The sequence below is a fragment of the Saccopteryx bilineata genome, chromosome 10, assembly GCF_036850765.1.
Source record: "Saccopteryx bilineata isolate mSacBil1 chromosome 10, mSacBil1_pri_phased_curated, whole genome shotgun sequence".
Classification (NCBI taxonomy): domain Eukaryota; kingdom Metazoa; phylum Chordata; class Mammalia; order Chiroptera; family Emballonuridae; genus Saccopteryx; species Saccopteryx bilineata.
The window spans coordinates 60,219,386-60,241,084 of record NC_089499.1 but is presented as its reverse complement, the minus strand read 5'-3'; the positions used below and the strand labels follow the sequence as shown (position 1 = coordinate 60,241,084).

Sequence of the window (21,699 nt, the reverse complement as noted above, 5' to 3'; positions counted from 1 at the left end):
TCTCTTAGCATGCATATGTATTAATACAATCTTGTTTAATCACCTCAGCACTACTATATCTGCAGTATCTCCATCTCCCAGATGAGGCCGCTGAAGCCCAGACAAGCAGAAGTCCTTGTACAGGGTTGCACAGCTCCCCATAAGCCAGGCCGGTATTGAACCCAGATTCAATGTGATTAAAAAACCCATGGTCCTCATTCATTTACTTGTTCATTTATGGAGCATTGCCTAGTGCCAGGCACTGTGCCAGGCACTGAGTGGGCCTGCAGGTGCTTCCTGAATCCCACCTATACTCAGGCAGCACCAGGGTGGCAGGGCACCTTCGCCTCCCACAGGAGGTGTGGGGACATGTGTGCTTCTGCTGGCCCTCAGTCCCATCAGCTGTGCCAGCTGGTGTCCCTGGAAGTGGATGACATTAATGCCTCCAACTGGGAACCGCTGATCAGCAGCAAGACTGGGCCCAGGAGGCTCAGCTGAGCTGCAGGAGGAAGTCCACCCGACCAGCAGCACAGCACAGCGATTGTCTGCAGAGGAGCCGAAGCCGCTGGTCCCGGGACGAGGCCCCTCAGGCTTCCTGCGCAGCTGCCTGCCAGAACCTGCTTACTGTTTGGGACTTTCGTCCCTCCTGGCTCATCTTCAGGGTTTCCTCAGGACAAGGTTACTCCATGACTTGAAGACCACACGGATTGAAATTTCTGGATAAAGAAAACCTGCCGGGGCTTCCACAGTGCAAACACAACTGTTGCCTGTGGACAAATATTGACTTTTGGTGCTCACTCTCTCACAGATGGCCACCCTTGGGAGAGGCCCATGTCAGGCCACTGAGCACTTGCTGCCCAACCAGGTCAATGGGGGGCCAGTCAAGGGGAGAGGCTTCTTGGATCTCAGAAACCCCAACCTGCAGAGACCCCAGAAGTCTCGGCGAACGGGCAGCGTGGTGTTTGTGTCGTTGGGAGCCATACTGGGAGGTCAGTGCAGCAATCCTCCAAGACTCCCGTGTGCCTGTAAGGCTACCAGAGTGCTGCAGGTGGGGGTGGGGCTTAAACAATGGAAACGTGTTCTGTCCTAGCTCTGGGGGTGAGAAGTCCAAGGTCAAGGCCTCAGCAAGGTTATGCTCTCTTTGAAGGCTCTAAGGGAGGGTCCTCATTGCCTCTGCCTAGCTTCCAGTGCTGGCTGGTAACCCCTGGTGTTCGCTGACTTGCAGATGTCACTCCAGTCTCTGCCTCTATTGTCACATGACATTCTCTCGGTGTCCAAATTTCCCTCTTCTTATGTGGACACCAGTCATTAGATTAAGGCCCATCCTAATCCAGTATAACCTCATCTGAAATTGATAATATCTACAAAGATTCTATTTCCAAATAAGGTCATATACACATATTCTAGGGGTTAGAGCTTGACCGTATCTTTATAGGGGACACATGTAGCCTCCATGTTGCCACAATGGAACCCTCCCAAGTCACACAAGTGACCTGGTCACTCCCTTTCCGTGGTATCCCACTGCCCTCAGGGAAGTGTCCGTTCTCTTCGGCGTAGCCACGAAGTCCTGCATGGCCCGATGTGCTGTCCTGGTCTCTGGTTGCTACCATTTCCCTCTCACGTTCTGCAGGCCACTGTCCTGCGTGCCTGAGGCCTCGCTCTGCTCCTGAAGACTTCAGCCCTTCACAAATACTGCTCCTGGAGTCAGGAAATCTTTCTTTTTTCTTCCTCTGCCTGACTCCTCGTTATTATTCCTCGCTTCTCAACCTGGAAGGCACTTCTTATGCGGAGTCTTTGCTGTCCCTCCCTGACACTGTTATCAGATGCCTCCCAGCTTCCTGGTCCCCCTCCCACCCTGTCCCCCTCAGCGCACACATCACACTGCACGGCGGCTGTCCCTTCACTGGGCTGGGCCCTACCGTGGCTGCAAGACTTTAAGATCAAGGTCTATCTCTTACTGCCCTTTCAGTCCTCGCTCACAGTCAGCAAAAATAAATGCTCTTGAATTGGATAATTGATCGAATAAAAGGAAAAGTAAACAGAAAAGAAAAAAAAGAACAACATAACAGGAGCTCAGCTGCCTTCCTAATTTTGAGAAAAATGACTTTTCCACCTTTCTGTCCATCACTACCCACCACCAAATTCAACCCAGCACCCACACTCAGAGAAAATGTTTTTTTTGTTTTGTTTTGTTTTTCTTTTTGTATTCTTCTGAAGCTGGAAACGGAGAGACGGTCGGACAGACTCCCGCATGTGCCTGACCGGGATCCACCCGGCATGCCCACCAGGGGGCGATGCTCTGCCCCTCCGGGCCGTCGCTCTGCCGCAATCAGAGCCACTCTAGCGCCTGAGGCAGAGGCCATGGAGCCATCCCCAGCGCCTGGGCCATCTTTGCTCCAATGGAGCCTCGGCTGTGGGAGGGGAAGAGAGAGACAGAGAGGAATGAGAGGGGGAGGGGTGGAGAAGCAGATGGGCGCTTCTCCTGTGTGCCCTGGCCAGGAATCGAACCAGGGACTTCCGCACACCAGGCAGATGCTCTACCACTGAGCCAACTGGCCAGGGTGAGAAAATAGGTTTTAGAGAGACTTGTTTTGCCAGAGTTCGGACAGGGCTGAGGACGAGCCAGGCGGGCAGTTCAGAGGCAGCCCTGCCTTGCTGCTGCAGTGTCCAGCCTCGGCCCATGCTCAGGGTGACTGCAGCCCTGGTGGCCTCTGGTGCAGTTTTCAGCCCCAGTTCACTTCTCAATAAAGGTGGACAGCCGTGGAGAAAGTGGGTAAACTGAGCTCAGTCCTTCTGTGTCACCACATGTGTGGCATAGCTTTTTTGCACAATTGAACATTTGACCCACTGAAGAATAAAAACGGTAACCCCTCCTTTTCATTGTGTTTTGCCAAAACAAGCTGTGAAAGAATGTAAAATATATCATTTTGTTGGCACCGTTTGCAAGTGAGTCAGTAAGCTCGCTTGCATTTACAACTAAAATTGGATTCTAACCTCCCCAAATTTTATGACAACTGCTCCTTCTTGTGGCTTAAATGATGACATATAATTAATTTAGGATTTCTTCCTGAGACTTCCTGTCCAGGTTTGTACCTGCCACAGAAGTATCCTCGAAAGTTTATCTAACAGCTGGAGCTGTGCAAAGCCCCCACTGAAGCTTTTTGAGGCAGGTGGGCTGTGCCAACAGGAAGGGCCCAAAGAGCAAGGGAGAGGCTGCCTAGGTGGCCAGCTGCCGGAACTGCCACAGGTCGGATGCATGCAATTTGTAGTTTGGGGGAAGGTGTGGGTTACTCCATCCTCTGTTCTTTCCGGGGCCTGATATGTGCTTCCTCAAGAACCGAGGCTGGTGCTGTCTGCACTCCGGATCAAGCTGGCCCTGATGCCCCACTCTCTGCTCTCTCCGGACTAGTATAGAGAAGGAAGTGATGGGAATGACTGGTAGTTGAACACCTATGACATGTCACTCTCCTTGTGCTGCTCTACTGTGTAAGCAGAGCTCGTTTTATTTTACCTTCTCAGCCACTTGGAAAGGTTAGAATCATTATCTTCACTTTGTAAGTGAAAAGAACTGAGGCCCAGGGAGGTTAGATGATTTACTCGAGGTCACCCAAACTAGGAAGGGGAGAGGTGATGGGTGGTTCACACGTGCGGAGCTCCTGTTAGGCCCTATCTCCTGGTAACCCTCTCAGGTGGGCGGTGTCGTCTCCTCATCCACCCCTGCATGACAGACTGAGGGTCCACAAATGGAGTGGCTTGAGCAGGTGCAGAAAGATGGTGCCTGAACTTGGAGTGCCACCCTGCTCAGCTGAACTGCAGGCTGGAGCTTGCTCCCCTCCCCAGGGTGAGAGGTAGGGAGACCTGGGCTGAGTCCCAGCTTCCCTGCCACATTCTAGCCAGCCTTCCCCATTCCAAGGAGTGAGGTGCCCTTGTCCTCACCTGGCTTCTTTCTGACAACTCTGCACCCAGAGGGTTCTGGGCAGCAATGGCCACTGACCAAGGGAAAGAGGAGCAGTCTGTAAAAAGAGAATGCTGCTACTTCCAACCTTTGAGAAGTTCTTGCAGGAGCCCAGCCCAGACCTAACAGAGAGCCTCAGAGTGGGACAGTCAGAAATGCAGCCCAGGGCTGTGGCCAGGAAGCTTCCTGCTTGAAGGTGAGGAAGGCAAGGCCCCAGTGCCACACTGCTCACCTCTTATTTATGTGACTCTGGGCCAGTCCTTTCCCATCCCACACCTCTTTACATAGAGACACTGAACTGCCTCTGACCTGGCTCAGCCTCCACGAGTACAGATGTGTCTTTGGGCAGGTTACTGAACCACTCTGGGCCTCAGTATCCTTCACTCTAGCAGGAGGAAAATAACAGTGCCCAGTTCACAGGGTAATTGTGAAGATTAAATGTTACTATGTGCACATTGGCGGTCCTCAGCAAAAAGTGTGGAGTGGGGTTGCCCTCCCAGAAGGCATTTGGCAATGTCTGGAGACATTTTTGATGGTCATGCTATGAGCATCTGGTGGGTAGAGGCCAGGGTGCTGCTAAGCCTCCTACAAAGCACCGACAACCCTGATAACAAATAATTGTGCAGTCCAAAATGTCCATGGGGCCAAAATGGAAAATCACTGTTGTAGAGCATTTAGGACTATTCCTGGCATGTACTACGCATTCAATAAACATTTGTTATCATCAATGGATTCACCTCTCCCCGAAATCCACTTAAATGTTTATTGAGCACCCACTATGTGACAGGCAGATGAGAAATACTGCAGTGAGAAAGATACCACAGCCTGTCCCCATGAAGGCAGCCAAGGCTGTGATCAGACATTAACCAAATACTAACACAAATGCATGATGCCACCTTGTTTGAAAGCAGAGGCATGTAGGGGAAAGGCAGGCGCGAGTGCCAAGGGAGTGGTTGCCCAAGGGCTTGACTGTTCCTGGTCCCCTCCGAAGAAGTGGCATATATGCTTACCTCTGAGGAGAAGCAGAAGGCAGGCATGTAAAGGAGGTGGAGAGAGTGTTCAGGAGGAGGAAACTGCATGTTTCAAAGGCCCCAAAGGTGGACCCAGCTATGTGCCTCCTCCTCCTGCAGGAAGAATCCATATTCATAGACTGACACTGTCAATCAGGAGTTTCATGTGCTTTTGCAGGAGTTTGCAACATCCAATGGGGCTGGATTCAACAAAGCCCTGTGCAGCAAAACCAAGACCGCTGATCACATGGGTACTGCTAGAGAGATACGGCATCCTGCCAAATTGGGCTTTGGAAGTGGCTCCAGTGGTACCCCCAGACCCTGCTGATGTCATGCCCCAGGTATCATGCCCCCCTATCCAGTTGCTTGGTCCTGGCCCAGTTCTTCCTTACAGCATTGCCTGGTCCTCAGTCCTGGATGCCGGGCCGTCTTAGAAGGGTCAAACTAGCATCCACCTTCCAGAACCTTGGGATTTAAACTTCCAGTTGGTTCACATATTATGAAAATGTGCTTTTCCCTCTTTAATCTTCAAAGTGACCAGCAACAAAAGAAGTGCAGCAATTCCTTCTTAGAATGCCCCACACCTAAGTTGGAAACATTTGTAATAGCCGGAAGCCTCCTCAAAGATGGAAGAATGGGTCCACCTGAGCATCCATTGTGACTCTCAGTTACACATGGAGCCCATCATTTCCAGTGAAGACTCACGAATTCACTTATATCCCTAAGCAGGAGCTAGAGATGGGAGACAGAGGGCCCAGAGCTTTGTGCAGATCTACAAGTGCAGACCTTGGCATGGAATTTAAATGTAAACTCAAAGCAGAAAGCATGTCTGCTTTTTAGCACTGTGCAAATGCAACTAGCCTTACATTCCCTCAAAAATAACCTCTGCTTTTCTCAAACTTCTCATTCTTTTGAGGGGACATCATTGTGTACCTTTAAGGTGGTCCATTGGTCAGTAGGCTTACCGAGAAAACTCGATGCACATTTACAGAGACTGATTGTGATTTGGGAGGCATCTTGTCTATGTGTGTTTCTTAAAACCTAACTATGTAAAACACAGACTAGGTACTCAGCTGGGATCTACCATGATGAAACACATACTTGGATCTGAGGACCAGGATTGCATTGCCTGCTCCCACCCACACATCTGTCACAATATAAATGAAATTGTAAGCACTCCAGTAATTTTGTTCTGTAGCTTTCTGGCCAGTTTTGCTATGGACCAAGCAAACCTATACAACAAGAAGAGATCATAATGATGTCCCACATCATTATAAACCAGAATGGCAGCTGCAATGCCAATGGCTTATGTCCCAGGAAGGTGCCATTTTGTTTATATTGCAGTAAAAATTCCTTTTTGACAAAACAGCTTTAGGTTAACTAGAATTCCCCTAGAGGAGAAGCCAAGTAGATTTCATGGCAAGGTTTCCTGCAGGCCTTTCCAGCCTTTCTATGAAAGGAGAAGGGCAGGAGGGAAAGCTTCCATGTGCAGGGATGGAGGAGAAGGGGTAACTCAGCAGCACACATCCTGGTCATCACTGAGGGGGGGGGGCTCTGATTTTGAGCAAGTCAAGCCTTGGAGCTTTACTTCGCTGGTAAAATCAGACCCTCCCTCAATAATCTTTTTAGCACCCCACTCCTTCAAAGACAGCTTGGACCCCCAAAGCCCTCATGCAGCCAGAAGACATGTGAATATCCCATCAGTTGAATAGAAGCAATAGATTGGAATCCTCTAAATAGTTCACTCAATCTCAGAATGATAAATGATCAATCACTGCATTCCTCCTAAATGAAATTAAGATGTTAAGATATATTGCTTGGGGCTTCTGGATGGGATTTCTGCACTTGAATTTTCAACAGAAAACGTATTGCTTTGGAATCACTGGGAAAAGGAGACATTCTGTATCTATGTTAAAGTGAAACATTTGACAGTGGAGAAGAATGTTTCAGACATGTTAATTTTTTTCATATTTAAAAGTAATTAATCATCTCAGATACCACGAAGCTGGAAGGCCCCAATGCCAGCTCTTGGAGGGGAAGAGGATACGTGTGCCTTGATACTCTGAAGTGAAGGCTTTTGAAGGAGGCTGTAGGTGAGCTCCTGCTGAAAGACAGAAAGCACAGACTACCTATCCATTTGAAAGAAAAGAGTCTCAGCAAAACTCTAGAAATCCACAGACCTACTTTTCAGTTAGCATTGCACACAAGAAGAAGAAGTGGGGGAGGAAGAAGAGGAGAGGTTCTTTTCTAGTAAGCTTGTATACACCATTGGAGCTGTTACTTCCTCGGAAACTCTTTCCAACCCTTCTGTCAGACCAGGTGAGGGCCCTAATGTGTCCCTGAAGCTGAAGATTTGATATCTCAGTGATGAGGATCACACCGTGGCCCCACCACATACTAGCTGTGTGACTCTGAGTGTATAAATTTCTCTCTCTGTGCCTGTTCCTGGAAGAGCATAATGGGTCAGTAAGAGCAACCTCTTCTGAGTGTAAGGACTAGATGCCGTAAAACAAGAGCCTCTGTTCAGTGCATGTGGAAGGGACATTCTTCTCCTTGGTACTTACCACAATTTTAATTAATTAATCACATGTGCAGTTTAGTTGTTTTTTTCCTGTAATGTCCTACATGTTCACTAGATGTGTATTCCATGAAGTCAGAGCTAGAGTCTGTCTCATTCAACCACATGTCCCCAGTACTTAGCATGGTTCCTGCTAAATGCTTTAAAAATTGTGGGACGGAGGGAGGGAAAAAGGATTGATTTTTGTACTTTTCAAAAAAATAGCTTGAAAACAATATAGAACCCAAACTGAATTTGCCTTTGTGTCCCTTTAAGAACCCATTTCTCTACAGACCAAAAGGAGATAGCTCTTTTCCTATTCCTTGATTTGCAAGTGAGTGTGGATGAGGGCTCACAGGGCTCAGAGACCCTGAATGTCTAAAAAGCCTGACTTCACTCAGCTGGTTGCCAGCTTATGTTTATATATTTTCTTTTTGCTTTTCCTCCTTCCCCAGGAAGGCTAGTTCCTTTTGTCGCAGGAAACTCTTGATTTGGTGGTTGCTTATAAAATGCAAAAAAATTTCGGTGATGGACACACAATATAATATACAGAGGATGTATTATAAAATTGTACACCTGAAACCTATATAATTTTATTAACCAATATGACCCCAATAAATTCAATAAAAATGATAAAATTAAGATATAAATTTAAAAAATTAGATGATGAAGTACAAACACATAGGAAAAAACTTCTCTGGACCTGGAAGGAAAAGATGGATAAAAAATGATTCTCTTGGGCATCAACAGTCTCTCAATGAGGAAGAGTTGGAGATGGATATGTGAGCCCTGTGTAGCCTTCATACTTGATTGTACACAAGTAGATATGGAAATGGCTTATATTTCTTCTTGTGGAAGATGGGGGTAGTCAGTCTTAATAAATTCCTGCATTGTGTTAAGACAGGGGGATAAAAAAGAAAACACAAAAAAGTTTAAAGTATGTTGAAATTAAAGTACAGTTAATCAAATGCAAAACTCCATTCAACCCCTATCTGCCAAAAATAAATAGTTTAAAAAATGATTTTCAGATTGCTGACAATGATGACTGTGTTTATGGCAGTGGGGTTGCTGCCTTCAGCAGCCATCGTTGCCGGCGTGCACCCAGCATTTAGAAATTAAACAAAAACACATTGAACTTGCTGCATTAGCTGTTGCCACATTGGAACGCTAATGGGTTTAGTGACCACAGCTGACTCAGGCCAGAGTGTGTCAACAGCCGAAGGACCAACCTTGCTGGCTGTTTGTACTTTGCCCAAGTTGTTGCAACTTTAATTCTTTGCAGCTTACTTTTCCTGCTGTTTTGGCCTCTCCCCCGCCATGTCTCACAGAGCAGAGCAGCCAGCCTGGCCTCCTCCAGGAAGGCCACAGGGGTGAAAGGGCGCAGAGCCGGGCACCGCAGCCTCTCCAGCTGATGACAGGGGAGTAGGGCTCCAGAAGGTGCGCTTGACTTGCCTCCCCCTCTGACTCCAGCCTTCTTTAGCTTTAAATTTGTTCTGGAAATGGCCCAAAATGAAGCAAATGCAGAGAGCCTCTTGACTTACCACTCATCTGGAGAAGTGGATCCTTCCTGTCTCTCTGCCCGTCTGAGCAAGCAGCAACGTGGCATTTGCACCTTGACGGTGGTTTCTTTGCATCGCACCTAGGCCTAGGCCTTCAGCCCTGCCCTAGAAACAGGTCAACTATCTCCATTTCTACGCAGCCAAATCAAACTCTGGGTTGTGGGACCTTGGTGATGAAAAGGTTAAATTGCTCACCCGCCTGGATGTGTGCTTTCCTGCCCACACTTGCTCCTGGCCTAAGGCAGTGCCTGTTGTTGGGGAGGGGGAAAGGGAGGTCTCGCCTGGACCCAGGTGGCCGGCAGGCAAACCATGTTATTAAGAAGCAGGGATCGCAAAACCTTGATCTTCAAAAGAGACCCCTAATTAGTCCCTGGCCCAAGAGTAAATGGCATTCCACCTCAGCAAGGCGGGAAGGGCGCCTTCGAATCCTGGGGACTAATTGCCATTATTGGCTCTATGAAGATCCTGTTGTAAACACTTGTCATCTGAGCCACTTCTGGTCGGCAAACTGGAGATATCAAATTGTTTCTTCGTGTTTCAAAATCTCTGGAATGCCTTGCCGGCCCCTTTTCTCTAGAAAGAGCAACTCATCCTCACGCAGGCCAGTTTTCCCAGCTCCCAGGCTGCACAGCCGCCCCTGCTTCTCTGGCAGGCTTGTCCCAACACTGACTCGTTTCCAGTAAGGGAATTAAAATAGGTTGAACTTTATTCTCATTTGACTTTGAAAATGCTATCTCAAAAGTCAACTTTATTTTCAGGCAGATAGGGTTTGTCGTGAAGCTAATGGGGCTTAAACCTCAAGCCCCTCAAGTACACAGACCTTTTCCAGACCCTGGAAGGGGCCTTCATGATATGTGCATGTGGCCATATTCTTGTGTCAAGTTTGAAACTGTCAACTATTTGTGTAGTTCTTTTCCAAATGCTATAAAATCAGGATGTGCTCTGTAATGCTCAGGTGTGTTTCTTACTTTTTGTATCACTTTGCTTCTGAAGATAAGTGTTTTCTCCCTATCTTTTGACTTCTTGCTTCTTGTTTTCTGTTTGACATTTGTAAGGGAAAGGCGAGCTTCTCCAGGCCACGTGCAGGATGCTAGGTTTTGTCTAAGTTTGACTTATCAGAGAATGTTTCTATCCTTGAACTAGAGAATATTTCAAGACCATGGGACCCAGAGACCCTGGGTCCATCCCCTTCAAGGGCAGCCTGATTAATACCAAACTCAGATGGCAAAAGAGGACAACTTAGAGAGTGATGGGCATTTGGGCTTGTGGCTCTCAGACCACTGGGATTCTATTTATCTGGACACTTTCAGGGCAATACGTTTGTCTGAATGGGGGAGGGGGATAGGGAGAAAGAAGTGAGTAATTTCTGAATATTCTTGTGAAGTGTGAGTTTTCTATTTGCCTTGAGGATTGGCTTTTAACAAGCTTTTAGGGGCTCTGAGATGGTACAGCCTACACTAAATATCCATAGGAAGCTATGTTGCAGAGCCAAATGTCATAGAATGTCAAATAGCCCCTTTGTCCTGAAGCTCAGCTTCAGAACCATTTGGCCAGAGAGCTAAGGAGTCACCATTACTCAGCAATAATTCCTTTGTGTGAACAGTTCAGGGTGGGCCAGGAAGGTAAAAGTTCTCTACACCGGGTTTAGGATATTTGCTCATAGGGTTCCATTGTCTTCATGATGAAAGTGGATGGTTTTTCCTCTGTAGGTAACCTAATAACCTGAAACAACAGATGAGGGTGGGGTAAGGGGGAACAGGCCCTCACTGAGTGAGGTTCTCCTGGGGTTCTCTGGGATGACGCAACATTTTTCCCTTCTCTGGGGCTCCAGTGTCTGTCTGTTGAGTCAGCCCTGTCTCTGATGTCATTTGCAGCTCCCCTAAAGATTCCCTAAGCATTGTTTTAACCTATACGTTTCACTGATTTGAGATGTTAGAAATTGTATGCCAAACTTTTGGTTATTTTAACTAGTTCAGAAAAGAAAGACTAACATCAGTTTTGACAACAAACAAAACCAGTTTTTGTTCTATCAGTTATGTTTAAAAGATTCCAATTTCAAACTAAACACAATGTGTGGTTATTCTGTCAGCGATTTATACAGCCACTAGGGCGCCACAGTCACACACTGCATACATCATTGTATTTTTAAAATGTACTTAATGAACATTTTTTTCTTTTCTAGTAACTACTTCATTGCCTTAAATGAATGCATTCCAATAGAATTTGTAACAAATGACCACTTTGTGTTTGCATTAATGCCAAACACGTTTAACAAATTTTTAACAAGGAACCCTGGCAAAATGCCAAACTCCTGGAGGGACACTGAAGGAATGCTATAAATTTAAACTAGATTTTACCTTTTCACTTAGCTCAGCAAGTGTCTTAGGTGTCTTGCTATCTCAGTATTGTGGTATTTCTATTTTATGTCAGATAAATTGTACATTTTTATTATTTTTATTACTTAAGTTGTACCTATTTCCACAGTACATTTAAATCTCTGCAGCCATGTCTGAAATAATATGATGGCAACTTAGAAATCAATCTTTATTAAAAAAAAAAAAAGAAAAAGAAAATCAATCTTTATTATGGCAAATTATTTATGTCTTGTGTAGGTTGGTAGATGCATCTATGCAAATACGTCTTATTCAAATATAATTATATTTAAACCATCACAGTCACCCAATTAAATGTAAAAAAAATAAATAAATAAATAGACTAGACCAATAGCTCTCAACTGGGTATGGTTTTATCCCCAGGGGATATTTGGTAGTATTTGGAGACTTTTTTTTTTATTATCAATATTAGGCAAGGGGGTGTTGCTACTGGCAATGGACAGAGGCCAGGGATGCTCCTCTTCATTCTATAATGCACAGGACAGCACACAAAGAGAACTGTCCATCCCCAAATGTCCTCAGGACCAAGATTGAGAAATCTAAGAGTAGAGTGACAAAGGCCTAGTGTTATTTTAAGAAAAAGTTACAACTAAAAGCACCTTTCCTCTCAACCAATGTTTTAAGAGTTGTATAGAATACCTAACACTGATGTTGAGTGGCAGACCTCTGACTTTTACTGCTACTGTGGTCTGCCCTTAGGAAGATAAAAGCCCAGCCCACAGTCACAGAGCCTAAAACGTCACCTGAGGTGGTGCTGAGGATGGCTGGAGGCCCAAGTGTGGGTTCTGTGCAAGCCCAGCCGACACCTGCCAGGTGCTGCCTGCTGGGGGAGGCCCCCGCCGGCCTGGGGTGGATGGGCTCTGGGTCAGGGCCAGGGCCAGCAGGGCGCTGCACATCCACAGAGGACAGTTTTAGGTGGTAGGTGGGCAAGCACTTTTATTTTAATAGGTATGCAATTATTAGAAAGTCTGTTCAACAAATATTGGCACCATTACGGTATTAAGTAAATCTTTCTTAAAAGGGCAATTTTAGTTTTTAGAAACAGTTTTTAAAGAAAAATCTTAATGAAATGTGGCAGGTTTTATGGGCAGATTACAAAATTGGGATGAAGAACGTGAAAGACCATGGCTTAGAGAATCCTGGCCTTGTGGTCAAGAGAAAGAACTTCTGGGGTGGAGAAAATGTGGCTTCAGATCAGACCACAGGGAGGTGGGAATTTGAGCCAAAGCATTTGGCTCCCTTAAGCTTCAGTTTTCTTATCTGCTCAGGACCAGCACTGAGGTCAGTGCCATGGTGTTGTCCAGCTTGTTTGAGATAATTCACACAAAAGCACAGAGCACCGTGGCAGGTTAGCATGCACCAAACGTTCGCTATGAATAATTCTGACCACAATGAGACAGGCAAAAATAAATCCTAACAGTGTATGCTGCCATTTTTATGTACACATCTGAATTCATCTGATTTCCTTCATTTAATATACTGTGGGTAGTTGCACCAGCAGATAGAAACCAAGGAAGTCTGGAGCCTCTCAATTGCCCCGTCCGCTGGAGAGGCGAGCTCTCATCCCAGCAGCCGTTTGTAATTCCTAGCCAGGGCTTGCTGGGCCACCCGGCCCGCCCCGCCCCCAAACCTTTGCGCTCTGAAGTGTTACACTTTATTGCCCCATGGAGCTGTAGGAGGCCACTTGCAAGGTAAAATGTTGCTCTCCACTCATATTTTTGAATTATGGCTTCAAGGTGGTTGCTCCTATCAAGAAAATTAAATGATTTAACATAATTTGTTGCCACTTTGATCACAACAATAATAAATAAATCTTCATGAGGAAAATGGGAAACCCATTCCGGCCCGTTTTAAAAGATGTTAAGTAATAACACAGATGTAGTTATAGATTTTTTTTTTTTTTTGAGCAGAAATGACTCTATTGGGTTTTCTTGTGAGCCGAGTCACTTAGTGGAGTTGTTCTGCACCATGCCCGCTGCCCGCAGAAAGAGAACTCGTCTCCTCAGACTCTTGTTAATGAGCCTATCAGGGGCTCGCTTTTATGTGAGCACCATGTGCAGTGTCGGGGCATCCAGAGCCATGGTGAATGGGTGTCTGTTATGTACCTGGGGGCGCACTGCACACATTTGGAAAGCACATGGAGGTAATGGACATTAACCCAGATGTCAAAAATAGCCTGCGTTTTACTACTGTTATTAAACAGTTTCCCCTTTAACCCCTCCGTGTTTACCAAAGACCCCTTTCTCCCAGCCTGTTCCTGCAAATCACTACTGAAAGGCCTGGAGAAGAAAGCCATAATCGGGCAGGTGTCTTTATTCCAAAGAAAAACAGTCTGAAGGCATATTTGTGAGACACCACACATTTATAGCCTGCTCTCCTGGGGGCGCTGGTCCTGGCGGAATCTCGCTGCTCTGCTCAGCTCTCCCCACCCCCACACACATCCCACCCCCGCACACCGACTGCAGGGTTCCCTTCAGAAGAACCAAGTCAAGATTTTTCACTATGGAAGTAGTTATCTAGTTTACTATGACACCAGTTACACATTCTTTGGTTTAAAATACCCCAAAAGGGCAACAACAACAACAAAAACTTAAAGAAGAAAATTTAAAAACACCACCCAGAGATAACTGACAATATCCTGGTATACATACCTGCAATTCTTTATGTTTATGTGTGTGTTGATGCAAAAATGAGATCAGATTGTACATGTAGAATTATATAATCTAATCTTTTACACTGATAAAATTGAGGATATACTTCCATATACTAAAATAGATATCTACCACATAATTGTCATACAGTCATTGAATAAATCTGAAACACCCCTATCACAGTACTCTATTCATTTCCTTTGAGTCACACATTTTTTAAATTCTAATTTTTAAAATTTTATTTGTGAATTTATTTGTTGTCTGCCTTTCTCCAGGAAAATACAGGCTCCACAAGGGCATAGATTTTGTCTGTCTTTTTTACCAGTATATCCTTGGCACCAAGCGCATTGCTGGACACAAAGAAGAACGCCGTCGGGTTTTTAATGCTGCGTAACACATCACCACAAACGTAAAGACTTAAAGTAACACCCATTGACTATCTTCTAGTTTTGCAGGTTGGACAGTCAAGCTCCACTAGGTTTGTCTCCATAGTCTCATGAGGTGAAGGTCAAGGTGTTAGCCAGGCTGGACTTCAACCTGAAGGCTCTGGGGAAGTACCCACCTCTAAACTCATTCAGGCTGTGGGCAGAATTCAGTCCCTCGTGTGGCAGGACTAAGGTCCTGGTTCCTCCCTGGCTGCCCCCAGGAGGCTGCCCTCATATCCTGCAGAACACTCTCAGGCCCTCATCCCATGGCTCCCTACATCTCAGCACCAGCATATCCCTCTAGTGTTTCAAATTCTCCAGCTTTCCCTTCTGCTACCAGTAAGAGAAAATTCTCCGCTATTAAAAGGCTCCTGTGATTAAATTAGGTCCACTCAGATCATCTCTCTTTTGATTAACTTAGAGTCAAATAATTAGTAGCCTTAATTACATTTGAAAGGGGGCATGATTGTGGTATGAGATGTTCACAGTCCAGATGCCAGGGATAAGAGCTGGAAATCTTTGGGGAAGGAGTGTGTGTCTTTAGGATTCTGCCTACTCGCAGTGCTCTCTAATACCTGGGAAATGAACGAGGGAATCATCTTGTTCCATTCCATGAACTGTGCAAGGCACAGAGGACACTAACTGAGCAAGACTGACCTGCCCTGCTCTTGTAGAGCCTAGACCAGTGTTGTTCAATATAAATGTAATGCAAGCCATATCTATAGTTTTGAGCAATAAAACTACAGCCACATTAAAAAGAGCAATAAGAAAGAGGTGAAATGAATTATCATAATATATTTAATCTGATCCAGTACATCCAAAATGTCATTTTAACATGAAATCAATATAAAAATGATATTCATAGTAAATCTAAAATTTAATATATTGATTCATAGTCATTCAAAATCACTATAAAAAAACTAATTTCACACTACATCTTCAAAATCTGATGCATATTTTACACTTACAGCACATCTTAATTCAGACTAGCCATATTTCATGAGGCCAGGGGCTGTCATCCCAGACAGTAAAAGTCTAGACCAGCCACCAGAAGGGGACAGTGCATTATGTGTGAGACTTCCTGTGCAACATCCTACACTCAGAAGGGTCAGGAAAGGCTACTAGGGAAGACGTGACATCTAAACTGAGACTGACGAAGAAGCAGGAATTGCTCGGGTCCTGGGTAGGTGTAAATTCATGTCAGACAGAAAGGAAAAAGTGTGAGGTGGGGAGAAAAGAAAGCGTCAGGACTGCAGAAGCAAGTTCAGCAGAGGTGGAACCTGAAGAGTGGAGCTGGGGAGAGGGGCCCATGGGCTGGCCTGTGTCAGGAGTCTGTCCTCCGTCCAGAGGGCAATGGGCTGTGAATGTGCAACGCAAGATGCGGTCGATGTCATTTTAGAAACAGCACTGTTGGCTGCACCAAAGAGAATGCAGACAGAGAGGATGTGGGGGACAGCTTGGGTCTGCTGCGACCATCCACATGAAGGTGGGACTGTGTCCAAGTGGGTGGCTGCCTAAATAGCCTCATTGCTGCAAACCAGGATTTCTTTTTTAGTTTTTTTAATGCATATGCTTGTTTGCCCCTCAGCAAGGGATCCTCTGCATTTGCAACCTCTGCTGATGCCACTGTGCTTGTTTCTCTCTTAAAGCCATTTAGGCCTCCTGGCAAATGGATTGTCTAATGGAAGGAGGGGCCACACTGAGACTTCTCATTTCCACAGCGTAGACCTTACCCCAAAGCAGTGCACTGCAGTTCAAGGCACTGCCTTCTGCCTTGTGACCTGTTACCCAGCTGGAAATCTTTTTCTCAACTGAATAAATGATTGTTCTTTGCTACTTTATCTTGGAAAAACATCAAGGACATTGGACATTCACTCTAATTATTTTTCACTCATTTCCCCATCTGTAAAATACGACCGGTGCATTTCAGAACTACTTTGGGTTTCTCTTTACCTTTTAATCATGTGCCCTTTTAATATATTGGTCAGCCTTTTAAAAGGATGATTAAGAAATGCTTAATGCACAAAAGAATTAGAGCTATGCACAGCTCACGAAGCAGAAAGCGTGCCCTGACTTACAATTTTCATACGGCGTTTGCAGAGATTTTGTGTGCCAGAATGAGTAATATGATCTGCTCGAGGAACTCCCTAGCTTTCTGGCTCTGCAAAAGTCATTTTTTTTTTTTTGCCCCGATTCAAGTTTCTTAACCAGAAGGGTTACACCAAACTCCTCAGAGTATGAATTAGCAGAGTTCCTCCAAGCCGCATACTTCATTAGCACTGTTTAATGATGGCTCGAAGTAACGGCCTACCTGGGCGGACAGACACGGGGATCTTCGGTGTGCTCCTTCCTTAGTCAGTGTGACTTGGAGTCTGTGTATCAACCACCAAATCAGACAGCTCAGGCTGTATATAAAAAATGGCTCACACGTGTGTGAGTGTGCGTGTGTGTTTGATCTTTCCCCTCCCTGCCATATTCCCCAGATAGCTGCACTATCGCCATATGCCCGGAAACTCCCGAAGTATTCAAAGGCCATATGTGAATGATAATGATGCAGGCACACAAAGTTGAACATCAGCAGGGAAGAAAGTCATCATTTGCAGGGTGGATGTGGGATGGTCCTCTCTCCTCACTCACCGGACTGTTTCTCCCCAGGCTGCAGTTGTATTCCACGTGCAGGGCCTCTTCCCAGGCCAGTGAGAAAACTTGAGGTGCTCTGGATACCTGTTCCCCAGCGCCTGAAATCTGCAGAGGCATCGCTGCTTGCTGCCTTTAGGTTAGGTCTGAGCTACCACATAGGCCTTCGGGTGTGGGGGTGGGAGCCAACTTTGCTTCCTTATGCCCTACTTAAGGAGATGTCGATATTCTTTTTTTTTTAATGTTTTTATTGTTGTAAAATATACCTAAAATATTTACCATTTTAACCAATTTAAAGTGTACAATTCAGTAGCATTAAGTACACACACAAGGTTGTACAGCCAACACTGCTATCCATTTCTGGAACTTTTTCACTAACCCAAACAGCAAGTCTTACCAACTCAGCAATAACTCCCCATTGCTGCTCCCATGGAGCCCTGGTAACCTCTAATCCATTTTCTGCATATATGACTTTGTCCATTCCAGATATTTCATATAAGTGGAACCATACAGAATTAGTCCTTTGGTGTCTGGCTTATTTCACTTAGCATGGCTTCAAGGTTCATCCATGTTGTAACATGTCAGAACTTCATTTCTCCTCAGGGCTGAACAATATTTCTTGGTGTGTATATACCACTTTTTGTTTATCCATTCAGCTGTTGATGGACACTTAGAAGTTGCTTCTGCCTTTTGGTTATTGGGAATAATGCTTCTGTGAACATTGGTGTATCTGTTTCTGTCCCTGCTTTCCATTCTGGGTAGATACCTACATGTGGCATTGCTGGGTCCAGTATTCTTTTAAATCGTTACACATGGTTTGTAAGTGAATGTTAAGATTTATGGTGTCTTGACCATCTCTAACTCTCTAATCTCTATAAAGCCAAGTTAAAACAATGATTTAAAAACCATACTCATTGTAGGAAAAAAACTGACACATAATTTGATTACATGGAATTAATCAGTGGAATATTCTGGCATATTTCCTTTCCATTTCTTTTTGCCTATCATGAGACTTCTGAGACCTCTATGTGACATATTTTGAAAGAGGCTCCTTCTGAGATATGTTTGCAGGACATAATTTAACTTTCTATTCACTTTATCCTTCCTATATAGGCTTCCTCCTCATTGCTAGTCCCCCCTCCCGTTGCCAATCCCAACCAACCCTAACCATAGAGATGGGGGAGGGGTGGTGCAGGGGTGGGAATTGGGGAGCCTCAGCGAGGAGCATCTCCAATATTGCTGCCAGTTGCCGGGAAGCTAAACTATGTGCTTTCTTGTTGCAGCTATCAGAAGGGCTGACTAAAGGACAAATGCAGCTCTGCAGCAATGTTCTGATCATCCATTGCAGTGCGGCTCACGTCACCGTCCATCACCACCTGGACTGCTCATCAGGTCTGAAGAGAAGTCTCATTTCCATCAGTGAGCATGATTCTGTTCTACCTGATACTTCCTTCACCATCTCATGTCGTTCTATATATGGGAAAGGAAGAATGCGGCAGGGAAGAACAATGATAGATCCTCCATTTCCTTATTTATTTATATATATATTTTTTGCTGGGATTTGGGCATTTAAAATTTGATCACTTCTGAAAGTTATTCTTTGATAACATTTTATTTATGTTACTTCAACATCACTGGATAAATTTAAATTCCATGGGATTTTAACAGTGGATTCAGCTTCTGTTGGACAACTAACTTCACTCCAGTTTTTCTGCTGGTTCAGTCTAAGTGGTCATTCCTGATGCATTAGATTACCAAAGGTATGAATTCTGTGAGTGAGTGGTGTTGGCAGTGTTTGTATATCAAGATGCATTAAGTGTTTGACAAAAAAACCAAGACACCAAAAACGGCGAGCCTTTACCCTCCTCTATTTCTTTAATATGCTGTTCGAAGAACCACATTTTGATGGTGTAATCAGTAGTTACCTCTGGGCCAGGTTGGAAATGAAATCAATTTTTAAACCACTAATACTTGCCAATAAATCGCCTTATGAGAACATGATGTGTGTCTCTGACAATGCATGGCACATCTAAATTGATCATTCATAATTGCATCTACCCTGTTTCTGTACTGGAGAGTGGCAAAAGCCTGAGGCCCCTGCGTCTTTCTACCCCACGTGTTCCATGCCTCCCGGGCTGGGGCATGCCCACGCCTCAGACTCTTACTATTCCCGTTCGTGCAGGTTTCCATGAAGAAGCTGGGACTCATTCACATTTCAAGATCCAATTGCTTGTGCAAACAATGTAATCTTAGATCTTCTGTAAATGAAGGGTCATTTCTCAATTTTTTAAAAAATGTCTCCAACATGGATTCCAAAGCCTTTTCAGCATTAAACATGAAAACATTGATGAATGAGAAATAATTACAAAAGCTGTGTATCTGTATATAGCTCTACACAACATGTTTGTGGGTACAGAGTCATCCTTTAAAGCACATGCCAGGGAAAGAGACCAAATTTTGAGGTCTTTTATATAAAGTGACATGGTACTAAGGAGACTTAAACTCCTACGGCTTCCTCTGAAGATTAAAAAAATTAAAGTGTGTTATAACTTCATAAAACTCATGACCAAGTCTGGCAAACATGTGCAACTCTTGTATTGATTCTTTTTTTTTTTTTTTGCCAATGGAAGAAACCCTTCCATGTGTATGCAAGTGGGAGATGAAAATCTGCATTTTTCAAAGGACAAACAGTGAATTTAAGCATGAGTGGCCTTAATAAATATAGTTGTCTTTCTTTGCTGCTGAGGAAAGGATTCTAAACAGATGTTTCTGAAGTCTCGCATTGAATTTAGATGTTATTAATACTTTCAAAAAATGTTGATGCAATTGACTGGACCTCTACCATCAGCCATAGAGATATTTAAAAGACAGACACCTTATTTGTTGGGAAAGATGAAACTGTGTCTGAGTTGCACTGTTCATCCTTGGTGCATTAGGAGTAATATATTCAAGCAGGTTTCTTGCTTCTGGTTTTGTTCTTGTCGTAAGTATAGCAAGCTCTGTAAAGCTTACGTATTGCATAAATCATCCAAATACATTCATGTTTAAAATGTTTGTCCTTTAACTATCAAAGCGGTTTAGGTCTTGATTGGGAAAAAGAACAGAATTCTTTGCAAGCGTACTCAGCGCATTTTGACACAATGTTGCACTGAAAACCCAGGCCACACATGTGCCCTGATGAACAGTTTGGATGTTCTCACATAGGAGGTCCTCACACAGCCTCTTACAGCCAAGTCCGGACCTGAACTCTGCAACTAAATACTTGAAGTAGGAGGTAGGAAATCCACTAGGGAAAATAGAGTCCTTGAAACAGAAAAAACAAACAAACAAAAACAACCAAACATGTATAGTTAGCTATTTTAAGTATGTGCCAATTTTATCATAGCTATTGTTGGAGGGGTCATTTTTGCCCCACTTTTGTTGATTAAAAATATTATTGATCTTACCTTAGTGGGGGCATCTCATCTAGTCCCTGAAAAATTAAATTCTGTCCTAACATAACATCTTTTCCCATTTCATGTAATATCCCTGATGTTTGGGGGTTACAAAAAAATTCTCTTTTCACATATTAAAAATAGTCTCTGGGTTTACAATAAACACTGTGATGCTGGGAAGCTATTTCCTTTGTGCACACGTTAGCAGGTCCCCCTCTAATCATAATGAAGTTGGGAAAAACAAAAAAAGAAGCTGAGGCTAACATTTGGGAGAAGTTGGTCTTCTTGCTTTGCGCAAAAGCAAGCTTGTCCTTTATGCCTGATTTGATTTCCATGTACAGTCTCGATTTTGTATTTAATGAATTTTGTGTATCTAGTATGCACGTTAACAGCGTGTCAACTTTCATTTGAAAGTGGGTTTCAATTTACTTTTTAAACAGTGTTTATGACGAGACCTCAAATGTGTTGACATAAGTTCTATCTGAGATGTTTTTGTGTCGAGTGGCGTTTGAATGCTGCCAGGGGTCAGTGTATCTAATTCCCAGAGCCCCTCCTTTGATAGTGCTTCTTGTAATATTTCTTCAAGTGAGTGGCATGTGGGTTGTGATATTGACCATGTGATTATGGACTTTGATATGAAAAACAAATAAATAAAACTAAGGAACCCTCAGAAAATACCAGTGGGCATGTATTAGCCAGTCATTGTAACCTCGTGTCTAGTAGACGTACAACGTACAAGGTACGTACAATTCATAAATTTGTTATCATGTGTATGAGAAGTACTTTGTGCTGATCACCTTATTTATATTCATCAAATAAACTTTGTTTCTTTCGGAAATGAGTTCATTCCATCTCTAATAAATGCTCCAGCTGTAATGGTTTCTAATATTATGTATGTCATGGATCCCCATTTGAAGAACATATGGACTTGAAAAAAAGAGGAAAAGGGAAGTTAGGGACTAACTTTTTTGGAACAGCCAAGGCATAGATTTCCCTTGTATGGGTAGCTGGATCTAGAGGTTCGCATTAAGCTGTTGAGTCATTGGAGGTATCTCCCTTCTTCCTTCCCTCTTTCTTTCCTTCCCTTTTTGCCTTTCTC

The 21,699-nt window shown here is 44.3% G+C and overlaps 1 protein-coding gene across 2 annotated transcripts in view; it reads left to right on the top strand.

Annotated features, from left to right (window-relative positions):
• Positions 1-21,438, top strand: part of ERC2 (ELKS/RAB6-interacting/CAST family member 2) — a 1,144,388-nt gene extending 1,122,950 nt beyond the window's left edge. For both annotated transcript variants that reach the window (XM_066245244.1, XM_066245243.1), the window contains one exon: positions 18,450-21,438. In XM_066245244.1, the coding sequence (XP_066101341.1) occupies positions 18,450-18,746 (297 nt within the window). In that variant the 3' untranslated portion in view covers positions 18,747-21,438. The remainder of the gene's footprint in view (positions 1-18,449) is intronic.
• The last annotated feature ends 261 nt before the right edge of the window (positions 21,439-21,699 follow it).